Raw genomic sequence first — 26,935 nt, forward strand, 5'->3', positions numbered from 1 at the left:
ACTAATGTCCCCAAAAACCATCTTACTGGGGTCTGGATGCCAGTTTCTTTTATAGAACAGAGAGGGGGGGAGGAGGTGAGAAAGTAAAGTAAAAAGGCCATTAGTCTTGCAAAATATCTCCTGGCTTGGCCAGCATTGGAGAGGGGACGTGTTAATTTCTTCTTTTCTGCAGCCATTCACAGGTAGGCAGGGTCAGATTGTGTCCCTATGAGCTGAACAAAGACCCTTTAGTTTAGTATTCAGGCAGAGGGGCAGGGTTCCCTGAGGCAGATTATAATACCAAAAACAATGAAAAGCAAAGGTTAAAGTAAAAGAAACAGATCCAACATGGAGTCAAATTTTGCTCTTCTCTGTTACACATGTAATGAAGATCAGGAGGGGATGCCCAGGTGTGGCGGTATTCCTGGTTCTTGCTCCCTTCACCTGGCTAACTCCTACTCATCCTCCAGAGATTAGTTTAGATGTCATTTCCTCCAGGAAGCCTTCCCTGGCTCCATCCCTCACCAGCTGGCATTTCAGAACCCTTCCCTGTGCCCCCCAGGCTCCCAGTGAAAGCACTTACTGGCAGCTTACCTCTCCACTGCCTTCCCAGTGCCCGGGACATAATCCTCCTCACCTCTGGGTAAGGATATGGTTAGTTTATTTTGTCAATTTGACTTTAGAACCATTTCAGTGTTTTATATAATTATAAAACACATTGGAAAAAGTAATTCCTAAAATTTAATAGCAAACTGTTATGAACCTAGTATATTGAGTTACTGGTATAACCTCTTGGAAAAGAGACTTTATTTACCCATACAGTATTTTTACTCTTTTTCTTTTTCTTTCTTCCTTCCTGATGTTTCAAGATTCCTTTTCTCTTTTCTTTTTAAAATTTCCTGTCTCTTTCAAGAACTTCCTGTATCCATTATTTCAGGGTAGATCTATAGTGACAAGTTCTCTTAGATCTCCTTCATTCTAGAATATATTGATTTCCCTTCATTTCTGAAGGATATAGAATTCTGAGTTGATACTCTTGAAAATTGTTGTACCACTTTCTTCTAGCCAATAGAAATTGACAAGCTTATTCAAAAATTAATATGTAAATGCCAAGTTTATACTGAGAAGCCAAAACAATCTTGGAAAAGAAAAACAAAGTTAGAGAACTTACACTAGCTGGTTTCAAAACTTGCTGTAAAGCTACAGTAATCAAGACAGGATTAAGGACCTACTGTATAGCACAGGGAACTCTGCTCAATATTCTGTAATAACCTAAGTTATTATTCTGTTCCCCCTTAAGTGGGAAAAGAATTTGAAAAAAAATAGATATGTGTATATGTATAACTGAATCACTTTGCTGTACTCCTGAAAGTAACACAACATTGTTAATCAACTGTGCTCCAATATAAAATAAAAATTTTTTAAAAAGACAGGATGGGGGCTTCCCTGGTGGCGCAGTGGTTGAGAATCTGCCTGCCAATGCAGGGGACACGGGTTCGAGCCCTGGTCTGGGAGGATCCCACATGCCGCGGAGCAACTGGGCCCGTGAGCCACAACTACTGACCCTGCGCGTCTGGAGCCTGTGCTCTGCAACAAGAGAGGCCGCGACAGTGAGAGGCCCGTGCACCACGATGAAGAGTGGCCCCCGCTCGCCGCAACTACAGAAAGCCCTAGCACAGAAACGAAGACCCAACACAGCCAAAAATAAATACATAAATAAATAATTTTTTTAAAAAACAAAAACATCTATTAAAAAAAAAAAAAAGACAGGATGGAATTAGTATAGGATAGATATCTCAGTGGAAAAGAATAGAGAGTCCAGAAATAAACTTTCACATCTATTGTCAATTAATTTTTTTTAATTTTATTGAAATATAGTTGATTTACAATGTTGTGTTAATTTCTGCTGTATAGCAAAGTGACTCAGTTATATATATACATATTCTTTTTCATATTCTTTTCCATTATGGTTTATCACAGGATGTTGAATATAGTTCCCTGTGCTATACAGTAGGGCCTTGTTGTTTATCCATTCTATATATTGTCAATTAATTTTTGATAAAGGTTTCAAGTAATTCAGTGAGGGAAAGGATAAATTTTTACGGTTGTGTTGGAACAACTGGATAGCCATATGCAAAAAGATTAATTTATACCCTTACCTCACACTGTACACAAAAATTAACTTACATTATATCATAGACCTAAATGTAAGACCCAAAACTATGAAATTTCTAGAAGAAAACAAAGAATCTCTATGACCTTGGGTAAGGCAGCAAAAGCAAGATTCATGATAAAAAATTGGTAACTAAAACTTTTGCTCTGCTTTTCAACAGACACCATTAAGAAAATGAAAAGACAAGCTACAGACTGGGAGATAATATTTGTAAATCATATGTCTGATAAAGAACTTGTTTCCAGAACATATAAGGAACTCTTACAATTCAGTATTAAGAGGACAAGCCCAACTTTTTTTTTAGTGGGAAGAAGATTTGAATGGACCTTCATCAAAGAAGATGCATGACTGATAAACACATGAAAAAATGCCCAACATGGTTAGTCATTAGAGAAACGCTACTTAAAGCCAAAATGAGATACCACTGCACACCTACTAGAATGGCTATAATCACAAAGACTGAACATACCAAGTGCTGGAAAACTGGAACTCTCTTCCATTGCTGGTGGGAATATAAAACATACATTGCTGGTAGGAATGTAAAATGGCACTGACACATTGGAAGACAGTTTGGCCATTTCTTTGTTTTTTTTGGCTGTGCTATGCAGCTTGTAAGATCTTATTTCCCTGACTGGGGATTGAACCTGGGCCCTCAGCAGTGAAAGTGCGGAGTCCTAACCACTGGACAGCCAGGGAATTCCCTTTTTTGTTTGTTTGGGGTTTTTTGGGGTTTTGTTTTTTTGTGTTTTTGGGGTTTTTTTCAGTTTGGCCATTTCTTAAAAAGTGAAATATACTCTTACCACATGACTCCACAGTCTTACTCCTAGGGATTCTCCCGAGAGAAATGGAAACATATATCCACACAGGACTTGTATGCAAATAATTATAGCAGCATTATCCATAATAGCCAAAAATGGGATGTGGTCCATCCATAGCATGGAATACTATTCAGCAATAAAAAGGAATAAATTACTAATGCATATTACAACATGGATGAACTTCTAAAGCATGATGCTAAGGGAAAGAGGCCAGACACAAATACATGTTGTAATGATCCCCTTTCTAAGAAATATCTAGAAAAGGCAAACTCTAGAATAAGCAACAGATCAACTGCTGCCTGAGGCTGGGGATGGGAGTGGGGGTTGACTGCAAACAGGCAGAGGGAACTTTGGGGGTGATGGAAATGTTCTAAAACTGCATCGTGGTGACGGCTGCACAATTATAGCGATTTACTTTAAAAAGGAAGTTTACTTTAAAAAGTGACATTTTTACAATGGAGGAATTGTATCGTATATAAATGATATAGTATATAATTGTATAGTATTATATCCCAAAAAACAGTTCTAAAAAGAAGCAGCAACGACAGTCTAGAGTCATGTTGAAAATGTGGACTTGAGCCAGACTGCCCGGGTTCCAGCCCCAGCGGCTGTCACTCACCATCCCTGTTGCCTTGAGCACGCTACTTAACTTTTTTCTCTGCTCGCTTTCCCCGTGAGAAGCCCTGACACACACGAGTTCACTGCTGTTATTGCTGTCACCACCCTCTTCTTTCTCTGGGCTCCTGCTCCACTGACCCTTTTCCTCTTTCTTTAAACTGTCAAGCTAATCCCTACCTCAGGGTCTTTGACCTCAGTGTCTGTGAATACTCTGCCCCCAGGATGTTTCCATCACTGGCTTCCTCTTATCATTCCTGGCTCAACTCAAATGTCATCTCAGAGGTCTTCCCTGACCACCCTACCTGAAATGACACCACACTCATTCATTCATTTACTCATTCATTCACTAAGTAGCATTTTCTAGTAGTAGTAGTAGTAGTAGTAGTAGTAGTAGTAGTAGTATCATTTTTATCCCCATTTTACAGGTGGGACAACTGAAGCTCAAAGAGGAGAAGTCATTACACTCATTCATTTAATTCAAAACATAATTATTACCACCTTACACTCTTTAGAATGGCTACAATTTAAAAAAAACAGAAAATAAGTGTTGGCAAGGATGTGGAGAAATTGGAACCCTTGCTCACTGTTGGTGGGAATGTAAAATGATGCAACCACTGTGGAAAAACAGTATGGCGGGTCCTCAAAAAGTTAAAAATAGAATTGCCAAATGACCCAGCAATTCTACCTCTGCGTATATACCCAAAAGAATTGAAAGCAGGGTCTCAAAGAGACATTTGTATACTTGTGTTCGTAGCAACATTATTCACAACAGCAAAAAGGTAAAAGCAAACCAATGGCCATCAGCAGATGAATGGATAAACAAAAATGGGATATATATACACTATGAAATATTATTCAGCCTTAAAAAGGAAGGAAATGCTGGCACGTGCTGTAACATGGATGAACCTTAAAGACATTATACTAAGTAAAATAAGCCAGTCACAAAAGGATAAATACTGTATGACTCCACTTATATGAGTTCCCTAGGGTAGCCAGATTCATAGAGACAGAAAGTAGAATGGTGGCTGCTAGGGGCTGAGGGGAGGGGGTAAAATGGGACTTACTGTTTAATGGGCACATGGTTCTAGTTTTGCCAGATGAAAAAGGTTCTAGAGATGGATGGTGGTGACGGTTGCACAACATTGTGAATGTACTTAATGCCACTGAACTGTATACTTAAAAGTAGTTAAAATGATATAAAATAGACAAACAACAACGTCCTACTGTACAGCACAGGGAACTATATTCAACATCTTGTAATAACCTATAATGGAAAATAATCTGAAAAAGAATAGATACATATATGTATAACTGAATCATTTTGCTGTACACCTAAAACTAACACAACATTGTAAATTAACTATACTTCAATTTTTAAAAGTTTTTAAAAATGGTTAAAAGGATAAATTTCATGTTATGTACGTTTACAATTTTTTTTAATAAATAATTTTTAAAACATAACTATCGAGTACCAGAAACTGTGTTGTGTGCACTCTCATTTATTTCTCACCAGAATCCTTTGAAGGTGTTATTTATATTTTATTCATTAATATTATTAATTTATTATTAATTAAAATATTATTCACGTTATTCATTAATTCGTTGAGAGCACTGAGGTTGAGAGAGGTTGCCAGAGTCACAGGTTCCATCCCAACCTGCCGGAGGACCTCAAAGACCCCACCTCTCTGCTGCGTCTTTCTCCTCCGTGTCCCTCTCTGACTGTAAAAAACCTCACCTGTCCCTCCTTCCTGCAGGCACAGCAGGGATCTTTCAAGGAGCGAATGGACTGACCAACGCAGCTGGCTTTGGAACTGTGCACCAGGTAGGCAGAGCTCCCCACCCTTAAATAGTCCCCTTAAATCCAGGCACGCAGAGAGCCCCCTTGTACCTATGAGCCCTACCAGAAACCGTGTCTCTGACTCCCTGGTTTTGGAGAACACAGGGGCCAGACCGTACCAACAGCCATTGGAAAGATACAGTGTAGAGGCAGAGAAATTGGACTTGCTGGCAGATTTCCAAGACGACATGGGCTGCGTTATATGTTCCATCTTGATCTGAGTCTAAGACACCCATTGGCTGTTGAATCTGGGATGGATGGATGCAATAACCTGTGGTCTTTCACCAGACCCCAAGCTTCTCCAGGGTGAAATTATATCTTCTTCGCCTCTGCATCCCAGTGTCGAGTGCCCGACACAGAGTGGGAGCTTTATAAATGCTTGTTAGATTGAATTTAGTCAACACTGTGAAGATGGATGGATGCTGGCTACTAGTCTGAGTGTCTTGGTTTCACTTAGAGCGTGAATTAAGAATTAACCCGCTAAAGGTGGACGGGAACTCTGGGCACTATTCGTGCACCTTTCCTGTAAGAACCTTCCGTGAGCTCCTTGCAGGGTTGAGAAGCACTGCTTTGTGGTGGGGCCGAACATTTGAAACAATGACTGTTGTCGGGGAGTTGGACGATCTGGTCGGTTTAAGCAAAGCTTGATAAAGAAGATTGGCATTCTTCGATTTCATCTCCAGGACTCCCTCATAGGAGATTCTGGATCCCTAATGCTGTGTAGTCGCTACTGTGTTTGCACAACGCCCCCTCCCCCACCGTGAACCTAAAATGTCACCTAGTCTCTGGGGTATGTGTATGTGGTCTTTATTACTCATTCATTTGTTCACTAATTTTTCCAGTATTTACTGAGTGCCCATATGTGCCCAGCACAGCCGTGACCAAGACGGACACTGTCCGGGCCATGTGCATGTCCCTCAGGGTGCACCTGTTGACCTCTAGCTGCCAGGCTCTGCACCCCTGGGCCCAAGGGTGTTTTCTGGAACCAATGTATACAGCAGGCAGGAAGTGCCAGGGAATTAAGTGTTCCCTGGGAGCAGCTCTCAAGCAAAGACTGGCTGGACTTGGTATATAAATACCCCAGCTCCCTTGCCCCTTGGGAGAGATCTTTCTGAGATGTGTTTTCTACCACCCCAGCATCTCCCTGGTAGAATTCAGCTCCAGTTCCCACTGGAGAAGCCCCTGTGCTGGCTGCCTTCCCTTCTCCCCTTTGCTGGCTCGCTTCCCCACTCCCCAACTGGTCTCTCCTTCATGCCCCAAATCCGCTACTTGCACTTGAATCCTTATCTTGGAGGTCTGCTTCTAGGGAAAGCCCCTAGAGCTTTTATTTTTATAAAAGCCCTCATAGAGCTTTTATTGTAATAGTGGGGAGACAGGGACAGACACAACAGACCCAGCCTGGGAGGCCCCTTACCCACATCAGCCTGACAGCCTTCCTTGTGGGTTTCCCTCTCCAGGACTATCCTTCCTACCCCGGCTTCCCACAGAGCCAGTACTCCCAGTATTACAGCTCGTCCTACAGCCCTCCTTACGTCCCGGCCAGCAGCATCTGCTCCTCTCCCCTCTCCACGTCCACCTACGTCCTGCAGGAGGAACCTCACAACGTCCCCAGCCAGAGTTCTGAGTCACTTGGCGGTAAGTACAGTCACTGTCGTGTGGTCATTCCTGGCTGTGGTCTGAGCTCTTATATGAAGGATGGACTGGACATAGGTCCCAGTTGTAATGAACCGGTCACCCAAGAGCTAACTTCATCTTTTGTTGGCTTTTCTTTGTGTGTGTGTGTGTGTGTGTATTTAATTGCACCCATGTTTAAAAGTTACAGATTTTTACCTAAAAATTCCAATGTCTGCCTTCTCTTGAAAGACGATCTGGTCACCCTAGGTCCACATTATTAAGTGACAGTGCTTGGCTGGAGCTGAGTAATGTCTGCCCCGTTTAGACAGGGTACACATGACTCCACATCCAGGCCCTTTGGTGATGTACATCACTGTGCAACTAACTCGCCAGCCTACGGATTCATTCATTCGTTCCGTGAATCTGCTATGCACATGTCTTCTCTTTTATGAGGTGATTTAGGCTCGTCACCACTAAATAACATGACAGCCATAAATTAGAACATCCAATGATAGTAGATATCATTGCATTTTATTCTTTTTTCTTCTTTTCTGAAACTTCCTGTTTCTGGGGCTTTGTAGAAGCTGAACGAGCATGATGGTTTGTGAACGTTCATTCAATAAATATTTATTGGTTGATGGCTAGAGAAAGAACAATAGTGAAGACTCACCTCTTTGTTCCTGAAGTTCTTGGTGCAGCTGTTGCTTTTAGCCCTTGTATTTTCCATCAGTTGGGGTGAGTTAGATAACATTGGTTTGGTGACAAATGGAGACAATGTGGCCAAGCATTTTAAAGTCAACTTTGAAGGACGTTTAGGGTTTGAGCATTGATTTTGGTCATTGTGACCTCATCCCAGAGTATGGAATAAATGCCTAATACCCACATTCCAATTTCCAAATTGCTTCCTTGGAAGAGTATGAAGTGTAACAAACTTTTCTTTGTCATAATCCTGAATTATCTTTGCCCATCCTGCTTTTCATAATGTGGCCTCTCCACACTGGTTTCAGAAATGAAATATAAGCAGGAAATCTTCCAATAGATGCTACTATCAATCTATAATTTGATGGTGAACTGGATTCCAAAGACTTTACTTCCCAAGAATTTGGGTTATGTGGGAAGGTCGCTTTTGTTCCCCATCAGGAGTGAACATAAAGGCTCATTGTGTCTTTGAAATTTTTCTTTATTGTTTCCCCCTGTTCTTCATGTATCCCCTGGTCTAAGGTTCAACAATAAGTGGTTGAGATGGTTTTTACTGTGTGTCTAACAAGCTCACATAAAATCTAATGACATAAATAATTGTCAGCTATAACCGAGGTCTCTTGCCTCTTCTCCCCAGTGTCCGTTATAAAGGAACGGCATTTGAGCATACTCGTTTGCCCACGCACACACGCACACGCTTATGCACTCTCTTAAAATTTCCCATAAAAACTCCACTTTTGAAATTATCCAGGATCTGCTTGAGTGGTTGGTTCCAAATTCCAGAGGCTCAAGAGGTTTATATATTACCGACAGATCATGCTCACTGTTTGCGTTGCCCGGATATGGTATCCTAATGCTCTTCTCCTCCCTGGCCCCCAGCCCTGCCACAGCACCATCTGCATCGACATGCATTAACAGTTACATTAAGCCCCAACAATTTGCAGATGATTGCAGGGCAGTTCGCTGATGGAGAGGGCAAAATCTGAACATCTGACGTTACTCAAGAGAAAAGACAAATCAGTAGTGGTTGCTTGAGGACTTTTTTCTTTTTAAGCTTTTAAGTATGTTACAAATTATCTAAAAAGAAGTTGTAGTATATTTTAAATTTCTTAGATCTTCTCCCTCAGTCAATAGAAGGAGGAGTTTTTTTTAATCTCTCAAGAAGAAACTTGCAAGGTTCTTTCATGCAATTTGGCAACATCTAACAAAATTGAAAATGCATGTACTCTTTAACCCAGTTATTCTACTTCTAGAAACTTATCCTAAAGATAAATTCCCACATAGGTACAAAGACTTAAATTAAAAGAATATTTTGATGCAGCAAAAGCAGTTCTAAGAGGGAAGTTTATAGCAATACAAGCCTACATCAAGAAACAGGAAACATCTCGAATAAACAACCTAACCTTGCACCTAAAACAATTAGAGAAAGAAGAACAAAAAAACCCCAAAGCTAGCAGAAGGAAAGAAATCATAAAGATCAGATCAGAAATAAATGAAAAAGAAATGAAGGAAACAATAGCAAAGATCAATGAAACTAAAAGCTGGTTCTTTGAGAAGATAAACAAAATTGATAAACCATTAGCCAGACTCATCAAGAGAAAAAGGGAGAAGACTCAAATCAATAGAATTAGAAATGAAAAAGGAGAAATAACCACTGACACTGCAGAAATACAAACGATCATGAGAGATTACTACAAGCAACTCTATGCCAATAAAATGGACAACCTGGAAGAAATGGACAGATTCTTAGAAATGCACAACCTGCCGAGACTGAACCAGGAAGAAATAGAAAATATGAACAGACCAATCACAAGCACTGAAATTGAAACTGTGATTAAAAACCTTCCAACAAACAAAAGCCCAGGACCAGATGGCTTCACAGGCGAATTCTATCAAACATTTAGAGAAGAGCTAACACCTATCCTTCTCAAACTCTTCCAAAATATAGCAGAGGGAGGAACACTCCCAAACTCATTCTACGAGGCCACCATCACCCTGATACCAAAACCAGATAAAGATGTCACAAAGAAAGAAAACTACAGGCCAATATCACTGATGAACATAGATGCAAAAATCCTCAACAAAATACTAGCAAACAGAATCCAACAGCACATTAAAAGGATCATACACCATGATCAAGTGGGGTTTATTCCAGGAATGCAAGGATTCTTCAATATACGCAAATCAATCAATGTGATACATCATATTAACAAATTGAAGGAGAAAAACCATATGATCATCTCAATAGATGCAGAGAAAGCTTTCGACAAAATTCAACACCCATTTATGATAAAAGCCCTGCAGAAAGTAGGCATAGAGGGAACTTTCCTCAACATAATAAAGGCCATATATGACAAACCCATAGCCAACATTGTCCTCAATGGTGAAAAACTGAAACCATTTCCACTAAGATCAGGAACAAGACAAGGTTGCCCACTCTCACCACTATTATTCAACATAGTTTTGGAAGTGTTAGCCACGGCAGTCAGAGAAGAAAAAGAAATAAAAGGAATCCAAATCGGAAAAGAAGAAGTAAAGCTGTCACTGTTTGCAGATGACATAATACTATGCATAGAGAATCCTAAAGATGCTACCAGAAAACTACTAGAGCTAATCAATGAATTTGGTAAAGTAGCAGGATACAAAATTAATGCACAGAAATCTCTTGCATTCCTATATACTAATGATGAAAAATCTGAAAGTGAAATTAAGAAAACACTCCCATTTACCATTGCAACAAAAAGAATAAAATATCTAGGAATACACCTACCTAAGGAGACAAAAAACCTGTATGCAGAAAATTATAAGACACTGATGAAAGAAATTAAAGATGATACAAATAGATGGAGAGATATACCATGTTCTTGGATTGGAAGAATCAACATTGTGAAAATGACTCTACTACCCAATGCAATCTACAGATTCAATGCAATCCCTTTCAAACTACCACTGGCATTTTTCACAGAACTATAACAAAAAATTTCACAATTTGTATGGAAACACAAAAGACCCCAAATAGCCAAAGCAATCTTGAGAACGAAAAATGGAGCTGGAGGAATCAGGCTCCCTGACTTCAGACTATATTACAAAGCTACAGTAATCAAGACAGTTTGATACTGGCACAAAAACAGAAATATAGATCAATGGAACAGGATAGAAAGCCCAGAGATAAAGCCACGCACATATGGTCACCTTATCTTTGATAAAGGAGGCAAGCATATACAGTGGAGAAAAGACAGCCTCTTCAATAAGTGGTGCTGGGAAAATTGGACAGGTACATGTAAAAGTATGAAATTAGAACACTCCCTGACACCATACACAAAAATAAACTCAAAATGGATTAAAGACCTAAGTGTAAGGCCAGACACTATCAAACTCTTAGAGGAAAACATAGGCAGAACACTCTATGACATAAATCACAACAAGATCCTTTTTGACCCACCTCCTAGAGAAATGGAAATAAAAACACAAATAAACAAATGGGACCTAATGAAACTTAAAAGCTTTTGCACAGCAAAGGAAACCATAAACAAGACCAAAAGACAACCCTCAGAATGGGAGAAAATATTTGCAAATGAAGAAACTGACAAAGGATTAATCTCCAAGATTTACAAGCAGCTCATGCAGCTCAATAACAAAAAAACAAACAACCCAATCCAAAAATGGGGAGAAGACCTAAATAGACATTTCTCCAAAGAAGATATACAGATTGCCAACAGACACATGAAAGAATGCTCAACATCATTAATCATTAGAGAAATGCAAATCAAAACTACGATGAGATATCATCTCATACCGGTCAGAATGGCCATCATCAAAAAATCTATAAACAGTAAATGCTGGAGAGGGTGTGGAGAAAAGGGAACCCTCTTGCACTGTTGGTGGGAATGTAAATTGATACAGCTGCTATGGAGAACAGTATGGAGGTTCCTTAAAAAACTAAAAATAGAACTACCATACGACCCAGCAATCCCACTACTGGGCATATACCCTCAGAAAACCATAATTCAAAAAGAGTCATGTACCAAAATGTTCATTGCAGCTCTATTTACAATAGCCAGGACATGGAAGCAACCTAAGTGTCCATCATCGGATGAATGGATAAAGAAGATGTGGCACATATATACAATGGAATATTACTCAGCCATAAAAAGAAATGAAATGGAGGTATTTGTAGTGAGGTGGATGGAGTTAGAGTCTGTCATACAGAGTGAAGTAAGTCAGAAAGAGAAAAACAAGTACAGTATGCTAACACATATATATGGAATCTAAGGAAAAAAAAAAAAAGGTCATGAAGAACCTAGTGGCAAGATGGGAATAAAGAAACAGACCTACTAGAGAATGGACTTGAGGATATGGGGAGGGGGAGGGGTGAGATGTGACAGGGTGAGAGAGTGTCATGGACATATATACACTATCAAACGTAAAATAGATAGCTAGTGGGAAGCAGCCGCATAGCACAGGGAGATAAGCTCGGTGCTTTGTGACCACCTAGAGGGGTGGGATAGGGAGGGTGGGAGGGAGGGAGATGCAAGAGGGAAGAGATATGGGAACATATGTATATGTATAACTGATTCACTTTGTTATAAAGCAGAAACTAACACACCATTGTAAAGCAATTATACTCCAATAAAGATGTTTTTAAAAAAAAAAAGAATATTTTTTGCAGCATTGCCATAGCAAAAGACTGAAAACAACCTAAATATCCATTGATAGGAGTCAGGTGAAATAAATGATGGTGTATCCACCATTGGCACACTATACATCTGTTAAAAAGAATAAGTAAGCTAGTTATATCTTCACTAATATGGATCTCTCTTTGAGCTATTGTGATAGGTGAAAAACTATGATAGTGGCAGAACTATGTGCATAATATGATCCTGGAGTTTTTTTTAAATATAAGTATAGTTTAATACCCATATTTGCATAGGAAATTTCTGGAAGGGTGCAAAAATACTGTTAACAGTCATTTTCTCTGGGGAGGAAACTAGAGGGAAAAGACCTGATGTAACAGACAACAGGCCACTCCACTTAACAGCAAAATTCACATTTTTTTCACGTGCACATGAAACATTTACCAAAATAGACATATTCTGGGCCATAAATCATGAAGTCTCATTACTTTTAAAAGGTTTCAAGGCATACAAAATATGTTCTCTGAAAACAGTGGAATTAAATTAGAAATAAATAACAAGAAGATTTTTGGAAAATTCTCAAATATTCAGAAACAAAATAGCATACTTCTAAATAACCCATGTGTGATGGTTAATTTTATGTGTCAACTGTCCAGGCTATGGGATGCCCAGACAGCTGGTTAAACATTATTTCTGGGTGTGTCTATGAGAGTGTCTCCAGAAAACACTAGTATTTGAATCAGTAGACTGAGTAAAGGAGATGGCCCCCACCAATGAGGGCAGGCATCATTTAAATCCAATGAGGGCTCATCTTACAGAACGAAAAGGCAGATGAAGAGTGATCTCTCTCTCTCTTTTATTAAGCTGTGACATTCATCTTTTCCTGAGACATTGGGGCTTCTAGTTCTAAGCCTTTGGACTCCAAGACTTACATCAGTGGGGGCCCCTTTTTTATCCCCCACCCCTGGATCTCAGGCCTTCAGGCTCAGACTGGGAGTTACACCATTGGCTCCCCTGGTTCTCAGGTCTTTAGACTCAGACCGAATTATGCCACCAGTTTTCCTGGTTCTCCAGCTTGCAAGTGGCAAATTGTGGGACTTTTTGGCCTCTGTAACTGCATGAGTCAATTCCTATAATAAGTCTCCATATATATAAATATATATATATATATATACACACATATGTTCTGTTTCTCTGGAGAACCCTGGCTAATACACCACAAGTCAAAAGAAAAATCAAAGGTAAATTTAAAAGTATTTTGAACCTAATGAAAATGAAAACACAGCGTATCAAAATTTATGGAATGTCACTAACACAGTACTTAAAGGGAAATTTGTGGCACTAAATCCCTATATTAGAAAAGAAGAAGAGTTTTAAACCAAACACCTTATCTTCCACCTTAAGAAACTAGAAAAAGAAAGGCAAACTACACCCAGAGTAAGTAGAGGACAGGAAATAACAAAGATCAGAATGGAAATCCATGAAATCTGAAAACAGAAAAACAATAGAGAAAATCACTGAAACCCAAACTTGGTTCTTTGAGAAGACCAATAAAATTGATAATACTCTACACAAGCTGATATGGGTAAAAAAGAGAAGATATAAATTACCAGTAAAATGAGAGGTAACATCACTACAGACCCTACAGATATTAAAAGGCTAACAATGCAATAGTCAACAACTTAGATGAAATGAAGAAATTCCTTGTGGGACAAAAACTTCTGAAGCTTTTTCAAAGAAATAGGCCTATATCTACTAAATAAACTGAGATTTTTTTTTTGTTAAAAATGTTCCCACAAAGAAATTGCCAGGCCTAAATGTCTTCACTGATTAATTCTACCAAACATTTAAGTAAGAAATATCAGTTCTAGGGCTTCCCTGGTGGCGCAGTGGTTGAGAATCTGCCTGCTAATGCAGGGGACACGGGTTCGAGCCCTGGTCTGGGAAGATCCCACATGCCGCGGAGCGGCTGGGCCCGTGGGCCACGGCTGCTGAGCCTGCGCGTCTGGAGCCTGTGCCCCGCAGCGGGAGGGGCTGCGATGGTGAGAGGCCCGCGCACCGCGATGAAGAGTGGTCCCCGCACCACGATGAAGAGTGGCCCCCACTTGCCGCAACTGGAGAAAGCCCTCGCACGAACCGAAGACCCAACACAGCCAAAAATAAATAAATAAATAAATAAAGTAGCTATTAAAAAAAAAAAAAAAAAAGAAAGAAATATCAGTTCTACATTAATTCTTCAGGAAAATTGAAAAGGAAGGGATACTTCCAAACTCATTCTATGAGGAACGCATTACCCTGATGCCAAAACTAGGCAAAGACATTGAAAGAAAACAACAGACCAATATTTCTCATAAACATAGATACAAAATTTCTAGACACAATGTTAGCAAATTAGCCCAACTGTATATTAAAGGATACTATATCATGACTAAGTGGGGTTTATCTTAAGGATGCAAAGTTGGTTTAAAATTTGAAAATTAATGTAATTCACCGTATTAAGTAACTAGAAAGAAAAAAAAGAGATTATCTCAACAGATGCACAGAAAAACATTTGACAGAATCTATCATTTGTTTCTGATAAAAATTCCAAATTAGGGGTAGAAAGGAACTTCCTTTATCGGAAAAAGGCATGCAGTGGACTGAATGTTTATATCCCTCCCCCCACAGTTTATGTGTTGAAGACCTAATCCCCAGTGTAATGGTATTTGGAGGTGGGGGTCTTTGGGAAATAATTAAGTCATAAGGGTGGAGTCGTCAAAGTGCCCTAATAAGAAGAGGTACAAGAGAGATGATATCTCTCTCTCTCCCCACCATGTGTGGATACAGCAAAAAGACATCCATCTGAAAACAAGAAGAGGACTCTCACCAGGAACCAAACTGGCTAGAGCCTTGATCTTGAACTTCCCAGCCTCCAGAACTGTGAGAAAAAATCTCTATTGTTTAAGCAACCCAGTCTATGGTATTTTTTTTATAGCAGCCCAAACTGACTAAAATAGGACAGCTACAAAAAACCTACAGGTACCCCCCCTAGGACCAGAAACAAGACAAGGATGTCCACTCTTACCAATTCTATTCAGCATTATACTAGAGGTTTTACGCAGTGCAATAAGGGAAGAAAAATAAATGAAAGGCATCTATACTGGAGAAGAAAAATCAAAACTTTATGAAGTAAAAAGAAGTAAAATGACATGATCACCTATGGAGAAAATCAGATAGCATCTACAGAAAGCTGCTAGAACTAAAAAGTGAGTTTAGCAATGTTGCAGGGTACTATAAAAACCAAGTGTATTTCTTTATGCTAACAACAAGCAGTAGGAAATAGAATATTTTTTTTAATTTTTATTTATTTATTTATTTATTTATATTTATTTATGGCTGTGTTGGGTCTTCGTTTCTGTGCGAGGGCTTTCTCTAGTTGTGGCAAGCAGGAGCCACTCTTCATCGCGGTGCGCGGGCCTCTCACTATCGCGGCCTCTCTTGTTGCAGAGCACAAGCTCCAGATGCGCAGGCTCAGTAGTTGTGGCTCACGGGCCCAGTTGCTCCGCGGCATGTGGGATCTTCCCAGACCAGGGCTCGAACCCGTGTCCCCTGCATTGGCAGGCAGATTCTCAACCACTGTGCCACCAGGGAAGCCCAAGAAATAGAATATTTTTAAATGCCATTTACAGTAGCATCGAAAAATATGAAATATTTAGGGATAAATGTGACAAAAGATGTGCAATACTTGTACCCTTCAAACTACAAAACACTACTGGGAGAGGTTAAAGAAGACTTTAATTAATGAAGAGATATATCTCATTCACAGGTCAGAAGACTTACTATTGTTAAGATATCAATTCTCTACAAATTGATCAAACACAACCTCTGTCAACATCCCAGGCTTTTTTTTTTTTTTGTAGAAACTGCCAAGTTGATCCTGAACTTCATATGGAATTACAAAGGACCTAGAATAGTCTTAACAGCTCTGATATAGAAGAACAAAATTAGAATACTAACACTACCTGACTTTAAGACTTACTACAAAGCCGCAGTAATCAAGACAGTATGGTATTGACATAAAGATAGACTAGACCAGTAGATCAGTAGATCAGTGGACCAGCATAGAGAGTGCAGAAATAAACCACATGTATATGAACGTTTTTGACAAAGATTCAAAAGCAATAAAGGATAGTCTTCTCAACAAAAGATGCTAAAACGACTGGATATCTATATCCAGAAAAAACTGTACTTCAGTACATACCTCACATGACATACAAAAATTAACACAAAATAGAGCATAGACCTAAATATAAAACTTATATAAGAAAACAGGAGAAAATCTTTGTGCTTTTGGGTTAGGCAAAGGATTCTCATATATAACACTAAAAGCATGATCCAAAAGGAAAAAATATTTGATATAAATTGGACTTCATGAAAATTTAAAACTTTTGCTCTTCAAAAGACACTGTTAGGAGAATGAAAAGACAAGTCATGGTCCAGAAGAATATAATTGCAAAACATATATATGATAAAGTAAGTTGTATTAGTTAGAGGTCTCCAGGGAAATAGAAGCAGTAGGATATAGATGTAGATATAGACAGATAGATACAGATGATATAGATAGAGATTTATTATAAGAATTGACTCATGTGGTTATGGAGGCCAAGAAGTCCCACAATCTGCCTTGCGCAAGCTGGAGAACCAGAAAAGCCAATATTATAATTCGGTCTGAGTCAGAAGGCCCAAGAACCAGGAGTTCCAATGTCTGAGGGCAGGAGATGAATGTCCCAGCTCAAGAAGAGAGAGAATTTGCCCTTCCTATACCTTTTTGTTTTGTTTGGGCCCTCAATGGATTGGATGATGCCCACCCACGTTGATTAGGGCAGATCTTCTCTACTCAGCCTACTGATTCAAATGCTAATCTCTTCTGGAGATACCCCTCACAGACACACCCAGAAATAATGTTTTCCTAGCTATCTAGGCCTCCCTTGGCCCAGTCAAGTTGACATAAAATTAACCATCCAGAATATATTTTTTAAAACTCTCAAAACCAGTAATAAGAAAACAAGTAACCCAATAAAGAAATGGGCAAAGTACTTGAATAGACATTTCACCAAAGAAGATATAGGCATGGCAAAAAAAAGCACATGATTAAGATGCTGAGTATTAGTCATTAGAGAAATGCAAATTAAATCCTCAGTGAGATACTACTACATACCCCCTAGAAAGGCTATAATTATAAAGACTGACCATACCAAAGGCTGGCAAGGTTGCAGAGCAACTACAACTCCCTTAACCCTGCTGGTGGGAATGTGAAATGGTACAACCACTTTGGAAAACAATTTAGCAGTTTCTTAAAAAGTCAAGTGTAGGGACTTCCCTGGTGGTGCAGTGGATAAGACTCTGCGCTCCCAATGCAGGGGGCCCGGATTTGATCCCAGGTCTGGGAACTAGATCCCACATGCATGCCACAACTAAGAGTTCGCATGCCACAACTAAGGAGCCGGCGAGCCAAAACTAAGTAGCCCACGAGCCACAACTAAGGAGCCCACCTGCCTCACCTAAGACCTGACGCAACCAAATAAATATTTTTTTTTAAAAAGGTCAAACGTAGACTTACCATATATCCTAGTAATCATGCTCTCTCATAAGAAGAAAGCTTATGTCTATACAAAGACTGATGAGTGACTGTTCATAAAAACTTTATTTAGTCCAGCCAAAAACTAGAATCAACCCAAATGTCCATCCCCAGGTGAACAGGTGAACAAATTGTGATACATCCACACAATAGAATAGTACTCAGCAACACAAAGGAATGAACTATTGATATACATGACAACATGGATTGAATCTCAGAACAGTTATGCTGGCTGAAAGAAGCCAGACAAGTGTGTGTGTTTGTGTGTGTGTGCGTGCGCGCGTGTGTGTACACGCATACCGAGTGATGCCATTTGTTTAAAACTCTAAAAAATATAAACTAATTTATAGTGAAAGAAAGCAAATCCATGGTTGCCTGCGGGGGTAGCAGGAGGAAGAGACTATAAAGGAATTACAAGGAAACTCTTGGGTGCTGGATTTGTTCATTATCTTGATTGTGGTGATGGTTTCATAGATGTGACCATATGTCAAAACTTACCAAACTGTGTGCTCTAAGTATGTGTGGTTTATTGTATGTCAATTATACCTCAATACAGTTGTTAAAATAAAGAAGTAAAAACATTAAAAAGGGAGAAATAAAAAAAGGGAAATGACTCCAAGAAAGATTCCTATAAATTGCTCTAGCATGTGTACCTCTGACTTTGACCTTGAATTTTGACCCTTCATTCTCAAGAATGTATATGGTCAGAAAGGGCTGCTTTTTTTGGCACCCCTAATAAATTGACTCTACATAACACCTTATTGGGACATTTTGTAGGTAGCTGGTGTTTCCTCCTCTTTTTAATATTTGCCTGGATTTCAGTGGGGCCAACAAGTGTTTTCTAAGCCTCCCTAGCCTTAGAACTACCTAGTGAATCAGGATAAACTTTATTTATGACTCTTAAGCATCTGTGAATTTATTTAGTGCCTGTTCCTCATCCTCCAAAAGAAAGTCTTTGCTAGTTTGATGTTTGGGAATCTCTAAGGCTGTATCCTAAAAATTTGGGGGAGTTGGAGACAGCCCAACAGTTCTGACAACTCAAAATCACATCTTTTCTTATTATGTCCTTAGTCTGCTGAGAAGTTTTATAAATATTAAACAAAAAAAATTCAGTCCCTTGGGTTTTGGAGGGAAATATTCCTTCCAGGGTAGGAAAAAAATTAGTCCATTGCCAAGCATTTTTATACAAAAGCATTTTCCCCCCCGATGATCCAAGAACTGGCAATTATGGAAGGAGAGATGGAGTCCACAGGGTACATTTGGGAGCTAAAACGAGCAGCTGTAAGATGAGAGTGGGATGGAATGTCCTCTAAGGTTCCATGCTGGTTTACAGTTCTGTCACTCTAGTGACAAGGGCAGGCCCAAATTTTACTTCTGACTCTACCACTAATTTGCAGGGTAACAACAGGATTACGTCATCTCACTAAGCTTCAGTTCCCTTGTTAGTTAAAAAAAGATAACAAAGTCTAATAAGATGTATTTAAAACTTCTGTGCTTAAAAAACAACACAACTTGGATGCTGGCTTTGGGACCTGAGTGCTGGGAACAAGTGCTGCCCACTTGTTCATTCAGGATTATTAGACAGTTCCCCAAGGGCAGGACCCTGGTAGCCTCTCAGTACACCGTGTCCGGAAACACCACCTCGATGAGAACACCCACCCTCGGCCGTGCACCTTCTCACTGATCCTCATGTGTATGTAGGTCTAGTCAAGCCAGAACACAATTTAAATCATTTACTGACATCTCCTAATTGCCAGCCCTGTGCTGGACGCTTTCGCCTATATAATCTCAAATTGACAAATTTCTTAACAAGTAAAGCTTAAATGACTTGCTTTTAGTAGAGAAAGTGGAGCAAGCCGCCTAGGGATAGGAACCTAGAGAATTCTCCCCACACACGCCCCATTCACCCCAAGGGAGGGATCTCTTAAAGGTAGAAGAGTTTGATGCCCAGCTACATATATATGTATATATATATATATATGTTATTTTCTTCCTCCTGTTGGTCTAGGGATTCTCAGGCTTTAGGATATATAGACAGTTGTAAACACAAAACTCCGTTCACTGGAATTGTAGCTCCCCAGCTGCCCCCGCCCTCACTTCTCTCAGATCCCTGCTCTGCTGTCCCCTTATCCATGAGGCCTCCCCTATGCATGGCACAGGGAGATCAGCTCGGTGCTTTGTGACCACCTAGAGGGGTGGAATAGGGAGGGTGGGAGGGAGGCGCAAGAGGGAGGGGATATGGGGATATAGGTATACATGTAGCTGAATCACTTTATTGTACAGCAGAAACTAACACAACATTGTAAAGCAATTATACTCCAATAAAGATGTAAAAAAAAAAAAATTAGTAACCTCCCAGCACTCCTGGACTCTTATCCGATTTGTCAATTCTCTATAACACATGTCCCCACCTGGCATATTATATATTTACTTGTCTGTCTAATGTGTCTCTCCTCTCTCTAGAATTTAGGTGCTATGGAACCAGTGCCTAGAACCATACCTACTCAGTAAATCTTTGCTGGATGTATGAATGATTATGAATAGGCGGTTTAAGGCACTTTCAAGAGTAATTTTGATTCTACGTGATCTTTGCCTTCTCTGCTGCCTTGGGGACCTCCCACTTTGGAGTTAGATGGTTCTGGTGTAATAGTTCGTGGGAGGACACACTCAGCCAAGCCTCTGATATGTCTGCCCTTCCCTCTCCTACGCCAGGTGAATATAACACGCACAATGGACCTTCCACGCCAGCAAAAGAGGGAGACACAGACAGGCCGCACCGGGCCTCCGACGGGAAGCTCCGAGGCCGGTCGAAGCGGAGCAGTGACCCCTCCCCAGCAGGGGACAGTGAGATTGAGGTAACTCAGAGGCTTCTGCCTGACTTGGTGAATGTCATCTCCACAGGTGGCCGGAACAGGAAGCGGGGGGCAGAGTTCTGTCTGGGGGAGAATGGCCCTGTGTGTTCACAAAGTGCAGGAACAGAGAAAAGGGCCCTTGATGAAAAGGAGGGAAGAATTCGGTTGGCCACACGGAAGCACTGTTGACTGACCAGGCTAGGAAAAGTGACCCTAGAGTTGGTAAAGATGGGTGATTGTCAAATATGAGCCACAACAACATCACCTGGGGGCCTGCGAAAACCCAGATGGCTGGGGCCACCCCCCAGAGTTTCCAGTTCAGTAGATCTGGGGCAGGACCTGAGAATTCTCATTTCCAACAAATTCCTAGACAATGCTGATGTGCATTGGGCACCACACTTTGAGAGCCTCCAGTAAAGATGACATTGGACAGTGGACCTTCCCCACTGGGTTAGAGTGATTCTTAACCTTGGCTACATGATAGAATCACCTGGGATGCTTTTTAAAATTCAGATGCCCAGGCCCCATCCCAGACTAATTAACTAGACATTTCAGGGAGTTCTGAAAGTTCCCCTAGTGATTCTACTATGGCTTAGATATTTATCTACCTGAAGACAGGAGGCTGGCTCAAATAAGTTTGCATCATTTCTGTAATTCTGAGTTTCTCGGTGGTTCTCAGTCTGGGCTGCACATGAGAATCTCCTGGGGAGCTTTGAGAAACCTTCATTCTCAAGCCCAGATCAATTAAATCAGATTCCCTGGGGGTGGGACCCAGGTGTCAGTATGTTTAAGCTCCCTAGGTGATTCCATTGCAGCCCAGGCTGAGAACTACTGGTCTAAGGGATGAGCCAATCTTTATTGTAATAAAGCAAGTGTGCAGTTATTGGTCAGGCACTGACATTTTCCCAAGCAAACAAACAAAAAAGAACAACATGCATGAAAGATGGGGAAGACCACTAGAAGGGACAGAGGCAAGATGGATGCCCCCAAAACAGACAGAAGCAAGTGTTACCTATCAAGGGAGAAAAATGGGCACATGCACGAGTTTGTACTTGTTTGCAGAAGGCAGTCATTTTGCTGGCTTGAGTGTGCTATGGGTGTACATGGGTGGTATTGGCAAAGCTTGAGTCACTGTCAAGATATCCAAATGCAGCATCATCACATCCCTATGGATAATCCTGTACAAATCATGGAGCAGCTACAAAGTTCAGCCAGCAAACTCAGATAAGCTAAGAAATACCGTTTTCATCATTTCCTTAAAATCAGTGCCATTTTGACTCTGAGTCCCCACCCACCAGGGTGGTAGGAAATTCCATTTCATTATTGGGGCCTTTCCCCTCCCAGAATTATATGAGAGTCTCAGCGTTCAAGTGGTCTCAGAAAACAGAATAATAGCTTCTTTTGTCCATTGTGGCTTGGTGGCCACTGCCTTTTTCATTGTCAGTACCTGCAGTGGTCACTGAAAGTCCAGCTGTTCTCTGGGGTCTCCATGCCATATGTTGGGCATAGAAATCCTTGTCGAGAGTAAGAACGTTGGAGTATTAGCTACGATCCTTTGGTTGCAAGCAACAGAAACCAATTCTGGTTACTTAAGCAAAAAAGGATCTACTGGGAGGGAACAGCATGGAGAGGAAGTGATACAACCAAGGTTAGAAAGAATAGTAACAAAGGCCACGTTGGGGAATCTGGGGAACCTTCAGGGTGCCGGCCCCTTCTGGAGAGCGAGATATTTGAGATTCTAGCGCCATGTCACTTGATGTCCGATTCCAAGGAGGCAGCATCCCATTGGCCTGGCCTGGATCCTCATGCTTGCCCCTGATTGAGAGTCTCACCAAGATAGCACACAAAGGGAAAAGAAAATCGAGGTGCTCCTTCTAAGAAGGAGATGGATGCTGGGGACCCCAACAACGAATGGCCAATACCCAGACACTTGATATTTAGCCAGTATTCACTGGTAGGGCTGTACTGGCTAACCGGTGTCACTAGTAGGGCTGTGCTAGTCAGCCAGTATTCACTAAGAGAGCAGTAGCAGTTGTTTACGGCTGGTGTCTGTTCCGATCATCCTAGAAAGTGTTAAATATTTTGAACATCACGCTCGTCCCCTACACTTGGTATACACAGCCATCTCTCCTGTGAGCTCGACTGCCCTCGGGACCTGCCAGAGAGCAAGTATTCCCACTGCTCATGGGACTCTTCTCAGTCCAGAGGATTCTGTTCTTGCTTTTCCTCTAATTCTTAAAGCCACCACCTTCTAAATCCAAGGAGACTTGGTACAAACCCTTCAGGGGGATTAGGCCTTTGCACAAGGCTAGAAGAAAAGTTACTGACTCTTGATCACCCTTGCTTTCTGCCTTCCCGGATGCCTGAGGATTTTCTACCAGCTTGAAGTTGCAGAGCTATAGAAATCCTGGAGAGCAACACGTACTTTAATATTTTTTTTAAATGTATTCGATCAGCTGACGTGGTTTCTGCTCTTGGTAGGGGACAGTGGGGACAGAGAGACATTTTTCCATTAAGCTGAGAAGGGGGTGGGGGGGCATGGAAGGATTATGGGGTGATATTATTCTGGAAACATCTGCTTCTTGATTCCAGAGTAAGTACCACTGGGCAGGAACAGTTGAAAAGGTGTGAGCTGTGTTCCACCGCCATGCTCAATATCAGCACAGAGGTTTTGCATGGGTCGCACCTCTTAAGTCTTTGGCACTGTTGCTAATGGCTGCAGCCCACGAGAGAGAAATTATGTGGAGAAGTGGAAAGGAGGAAAATTCTGAGTATGTATTAGTTAAAATCCCTCGACTGCAGGTGCCAGAAACCAACTTGAGCTAGCTTAAGTGAAAAAGCAGAGTTTATTTTAAGGATACAGGGATTCTCTTAGAACCCAAGAGCCAAGGGTACAGCAAGTATCAGCAAGATACTGGAACCAGAAGGTAGGAGGGGCAAGGAAACGCATTTACACCTTCTCTCCCTATGTTTCACAGTGTAGGTGCTAGAATCCCCAAGCGATAGTGTCTTTTCAGTGGGCATGACTCTCCTCTAGGCCCCTCACTCTACTTCTAACTAAAACCAAGTCCTGCAAAAGTGTTGGGTCGTGTTTCCATCTTTCACCCCTCTGTTCCTCTCTCTAAACTAGTCTTCCCTGTCCTTCAGATCACATTGCTACCAACAGCCACCCAAAGACGATGAATTTCTTTCCAGGTCTCAATTTTGAGTTCCCAAGGAAAGGCCTCTGACCCAGCTGGGGTTAGGGGCCCACCCCTGGCCCAAACCCTGGTGGGCTAAAGAGTTAGGGTCACGAGCAGAGTGTCCGCCAGAACAGTATACCCACTGAGACTCTAACACAGGGAGATAGAATGGTGGGCTAGTGGGGAAGAGGGACAGACCCTCTTCAGAGAGGATATAGTCAGTAAATTCAGGAGTCTGCATTAAATTTGAAATTACTTGATTTTTTGAAGAATTCTCTTACCAAAATTTCTAAGTTTAACTGATCCATCCTAGTTAGTTCAGATAAATTAGGACTTAGCATATTTAAACCCCAGAAGCTCTCTTCAAAAACAGTGGTTTTCAAACTTTTTTTTTTACCATGACCCATAATAAGAACAATACTTATTATCATGACCCAGCATTTATATACACATAAATGTAAAAGATCAAAAAATTTACAAAATAATATTCCAATAATATTCACTAAAAATTGTTTCTGAATGAGTAAGTAAAAACTTATGGCTGTCTAATTATCTTAAATGAATCATTTCCATGTAAAAATGGACTTTTGCAAGGAGTTGGGCCAGTGGCGTGAATTGGGAGATGCCAAGATGGACACATGAGGCAAAAAAAAAAAAAATTCACAAAATAATATTCCAGTCTACTAATTGTTTTGAAAACCTGTATTAATTGACCTTTTTCTTTCTAGATACTACCTTTCTCTTTACTTTTAAAGGCATTACAAATGTGTAAATACAACCACTGACCCCCCCGAGAGTTTTCCAAGGTGGCCCATTCAAGATGGTAGACTGAGTAGGTGCCTTTGTGGCCCCCAACACCAGCTACATAAATGATCACGCAGGCCTTTTGTTCTTAAAAATGATGATCACCAGAAAAAATTATGAAAACCAGCAGTATAAAAAATTGAGGCCAAGATAAATGAATAGGATAAACTATGAGAGGTAATTTAAGAAACACAGAAGATCTTAGAAAAATTCTGATTGGTTTTCTTATAAAGATTCAAGGAGGTTTTGTATCCACGAAGAAAGAAGTGCAGGCTATTGGGAAAGGAACACTCAGAGACAAAGTAAAAGCTACTGTAAATTTTTAAATGATAGTGAGAATCAAAAGTTTCATAGAAGGGTTGGAAGAGAAAGTTAAAGAAATCTCTGAGAACATAGATCAAAAAGACAAAATTACAGAACACTGTTTTTGAAGGATAAGCAATATCAGTCCAAAAGATCTAATTTGTCTATTGGGAATTCCAGAAAGATATAACAACGGGAAAGATAGGAGGACATTATTTAAAGAAATAGGCTTGAGAAATGTTTGAGTGCTGAACAGTATGAATGAAAAAAGACAACACCTAGATATATCCTCATGGGATTTGAGAATGCCAAGTATAATGAAAAGAGCCTAAAAAACCCAAAGAGAAAAAAAGTAAAACCTGTAAAGAACTGAGGAGCAGTGAAACATCAGACTTCTCATTAATCATGCTTGACACAAGATAGATTCTTTCAAAGATCTAGAGGGCATTATTTTCCAATTGGAATTCTGCACCCAGAGGAACCTTAGAGCAAAATAAAGACATGATCAGATGAGCAAAAATGCAGGAAGGTTACTTTCCATGCTCCTTTCAGAAGAAGCAACTTAAGGATGTACTCAAGCAAAACAAGGAAGAAAACCAAGAAAGAGACTTGGGATCCAGAAAACAGTGGATCTGACCCAGAAATGCAGTAAAGGGAAGTCTCAGGATGCTAGCTATGTGACAAGCCTGAAGATGATCCAGTCCACACTGGAACATTCTGTCACAGAGGAAGAACATCTGTGATATAGAGGGTGTGACTGAATTTGAAATTCTACTGAAGGCATGTTATTGGAAACAAGGAAGGAATTAAAGCAATTAATAAGCTCCAGCAAAAACAAAAAGTTATTCCAGACAGGCGTGATTCCTATGAACAAACTGAGATATGGCACGATTTTAATCAGGATGGAGTACAAGAAAGGAGAATACACGTGACCTTGGTGGTAGGAACAGTCTCCTTAAAGTGGCTCTGGAGTTATGACATTAGATACATAGAGAAGGAAGTGAAATCCTAGCATATTACTTCACTCTGCAGTGAACAGTAATCACAAGATGTACATAAATGCTCTATACTGGTTACCAACTTTTAAAATCAACATACAGACAGAGCACAGAAGTCTTAAGTACAATTATAAAACCCAATGCACAAACCAGTTTATCCACATTGACAATGCGAAAGTGAGGCTAAAGCTCAGCTATCTATTCAAGAGGCGAGGAGGTAGTGGGAAAGGGTAGGGACACCAATGTCCATATTTTCCATATTGGGTTTGCTGTTTTAGCCAAGAGAAAATATCCAGTGCTGATGGGAATTGGAAATAGAGGGGTTCGCATATGTGAAAAATATTAAATTCTGGAGAAATGCGGGAGGTTTACCATGAGCTAAACCCTCATCTTTCACATTGCCCAGTCAAAAGATATTGTTTAAAGTTGGCAAATCAATAAGTAAAAGTATGTTATTTAGAGTTATAAAGGTAATCAGCAGAATTGCTAAAAATAGAAATGTTTAGAAGTAGCTGGGCTTATGGTGAGCAGTGAATGTAAAATGGTAGTATTTCATTTTGTCAAATGAGTTATACGATTTTTATTGTTTTTGGACTGAACTCCTCCTTTTTTGAGCTTTTATGTGAAAGGCAAGAACAGGCGTCTTGGTTCTGGCATCTAAGGGTTGATAGGAACCCAAAAAATTGGCCATCAGAATATATTTTACACAGCTGAGGTTGAATGGGGACTCGAGGATACATGCGTGAGTCACATGTTTTATAACTTAAAGATAATGTTTTTTAAGACATATTTTCCTCCCAGGGAATT

At 40.4% G+C, this 26,935-nt stretch overlaps 1 protein-coding gene across 2 annotated transcripts in view; it reads left to right on the forward strand.

Moving 5' to 3' along the window:
• The window catches only part of EYA2 (EYA transcriptional coactivator and phosphatase 2), a 260,476-nt gene that overhangs the window by 158,972 nt on the left and 74,569 nt on the right, over positions 1 to 26,935 (forward strand). For both annotated transcript variants that reach the window (XM_057530048.1, XM_057530047.1), the window contains 3 exons: positions 5,343 to 5,410; positions 6,883 to 7,060; positions 20,702 to 20,844. In XM_057530048.1, coding sequence (XP_057386031.1) covers positions 5,343 to 5,410; positions 6,883 to 7,060; positions 20,702 to 20,844 — 389 coding nt within the window. The remainder of the gene's footprint in view (positions 1 to 5,342; positions 5,411 to 6,882; positions 7,061 to 20,701; positions 20,845 to 26,935) is intronic.

The sequence above is a fragment of the Balaenoptera acutorostrata genome, chromosome 15, assembly GCF_949987535.1.
Source record: "Balaenoptera acutorostrata chromosome 15, mBalAcu1.1, whole genome shotgun sequence".
Classification (NCBI taxonomy): Eukaryota; Metazoa; Chordata; class Mammalia; order Artiodactyla; family Balaenopteridae; genus Balaenoptera; species Balaenoptera acutorostrata.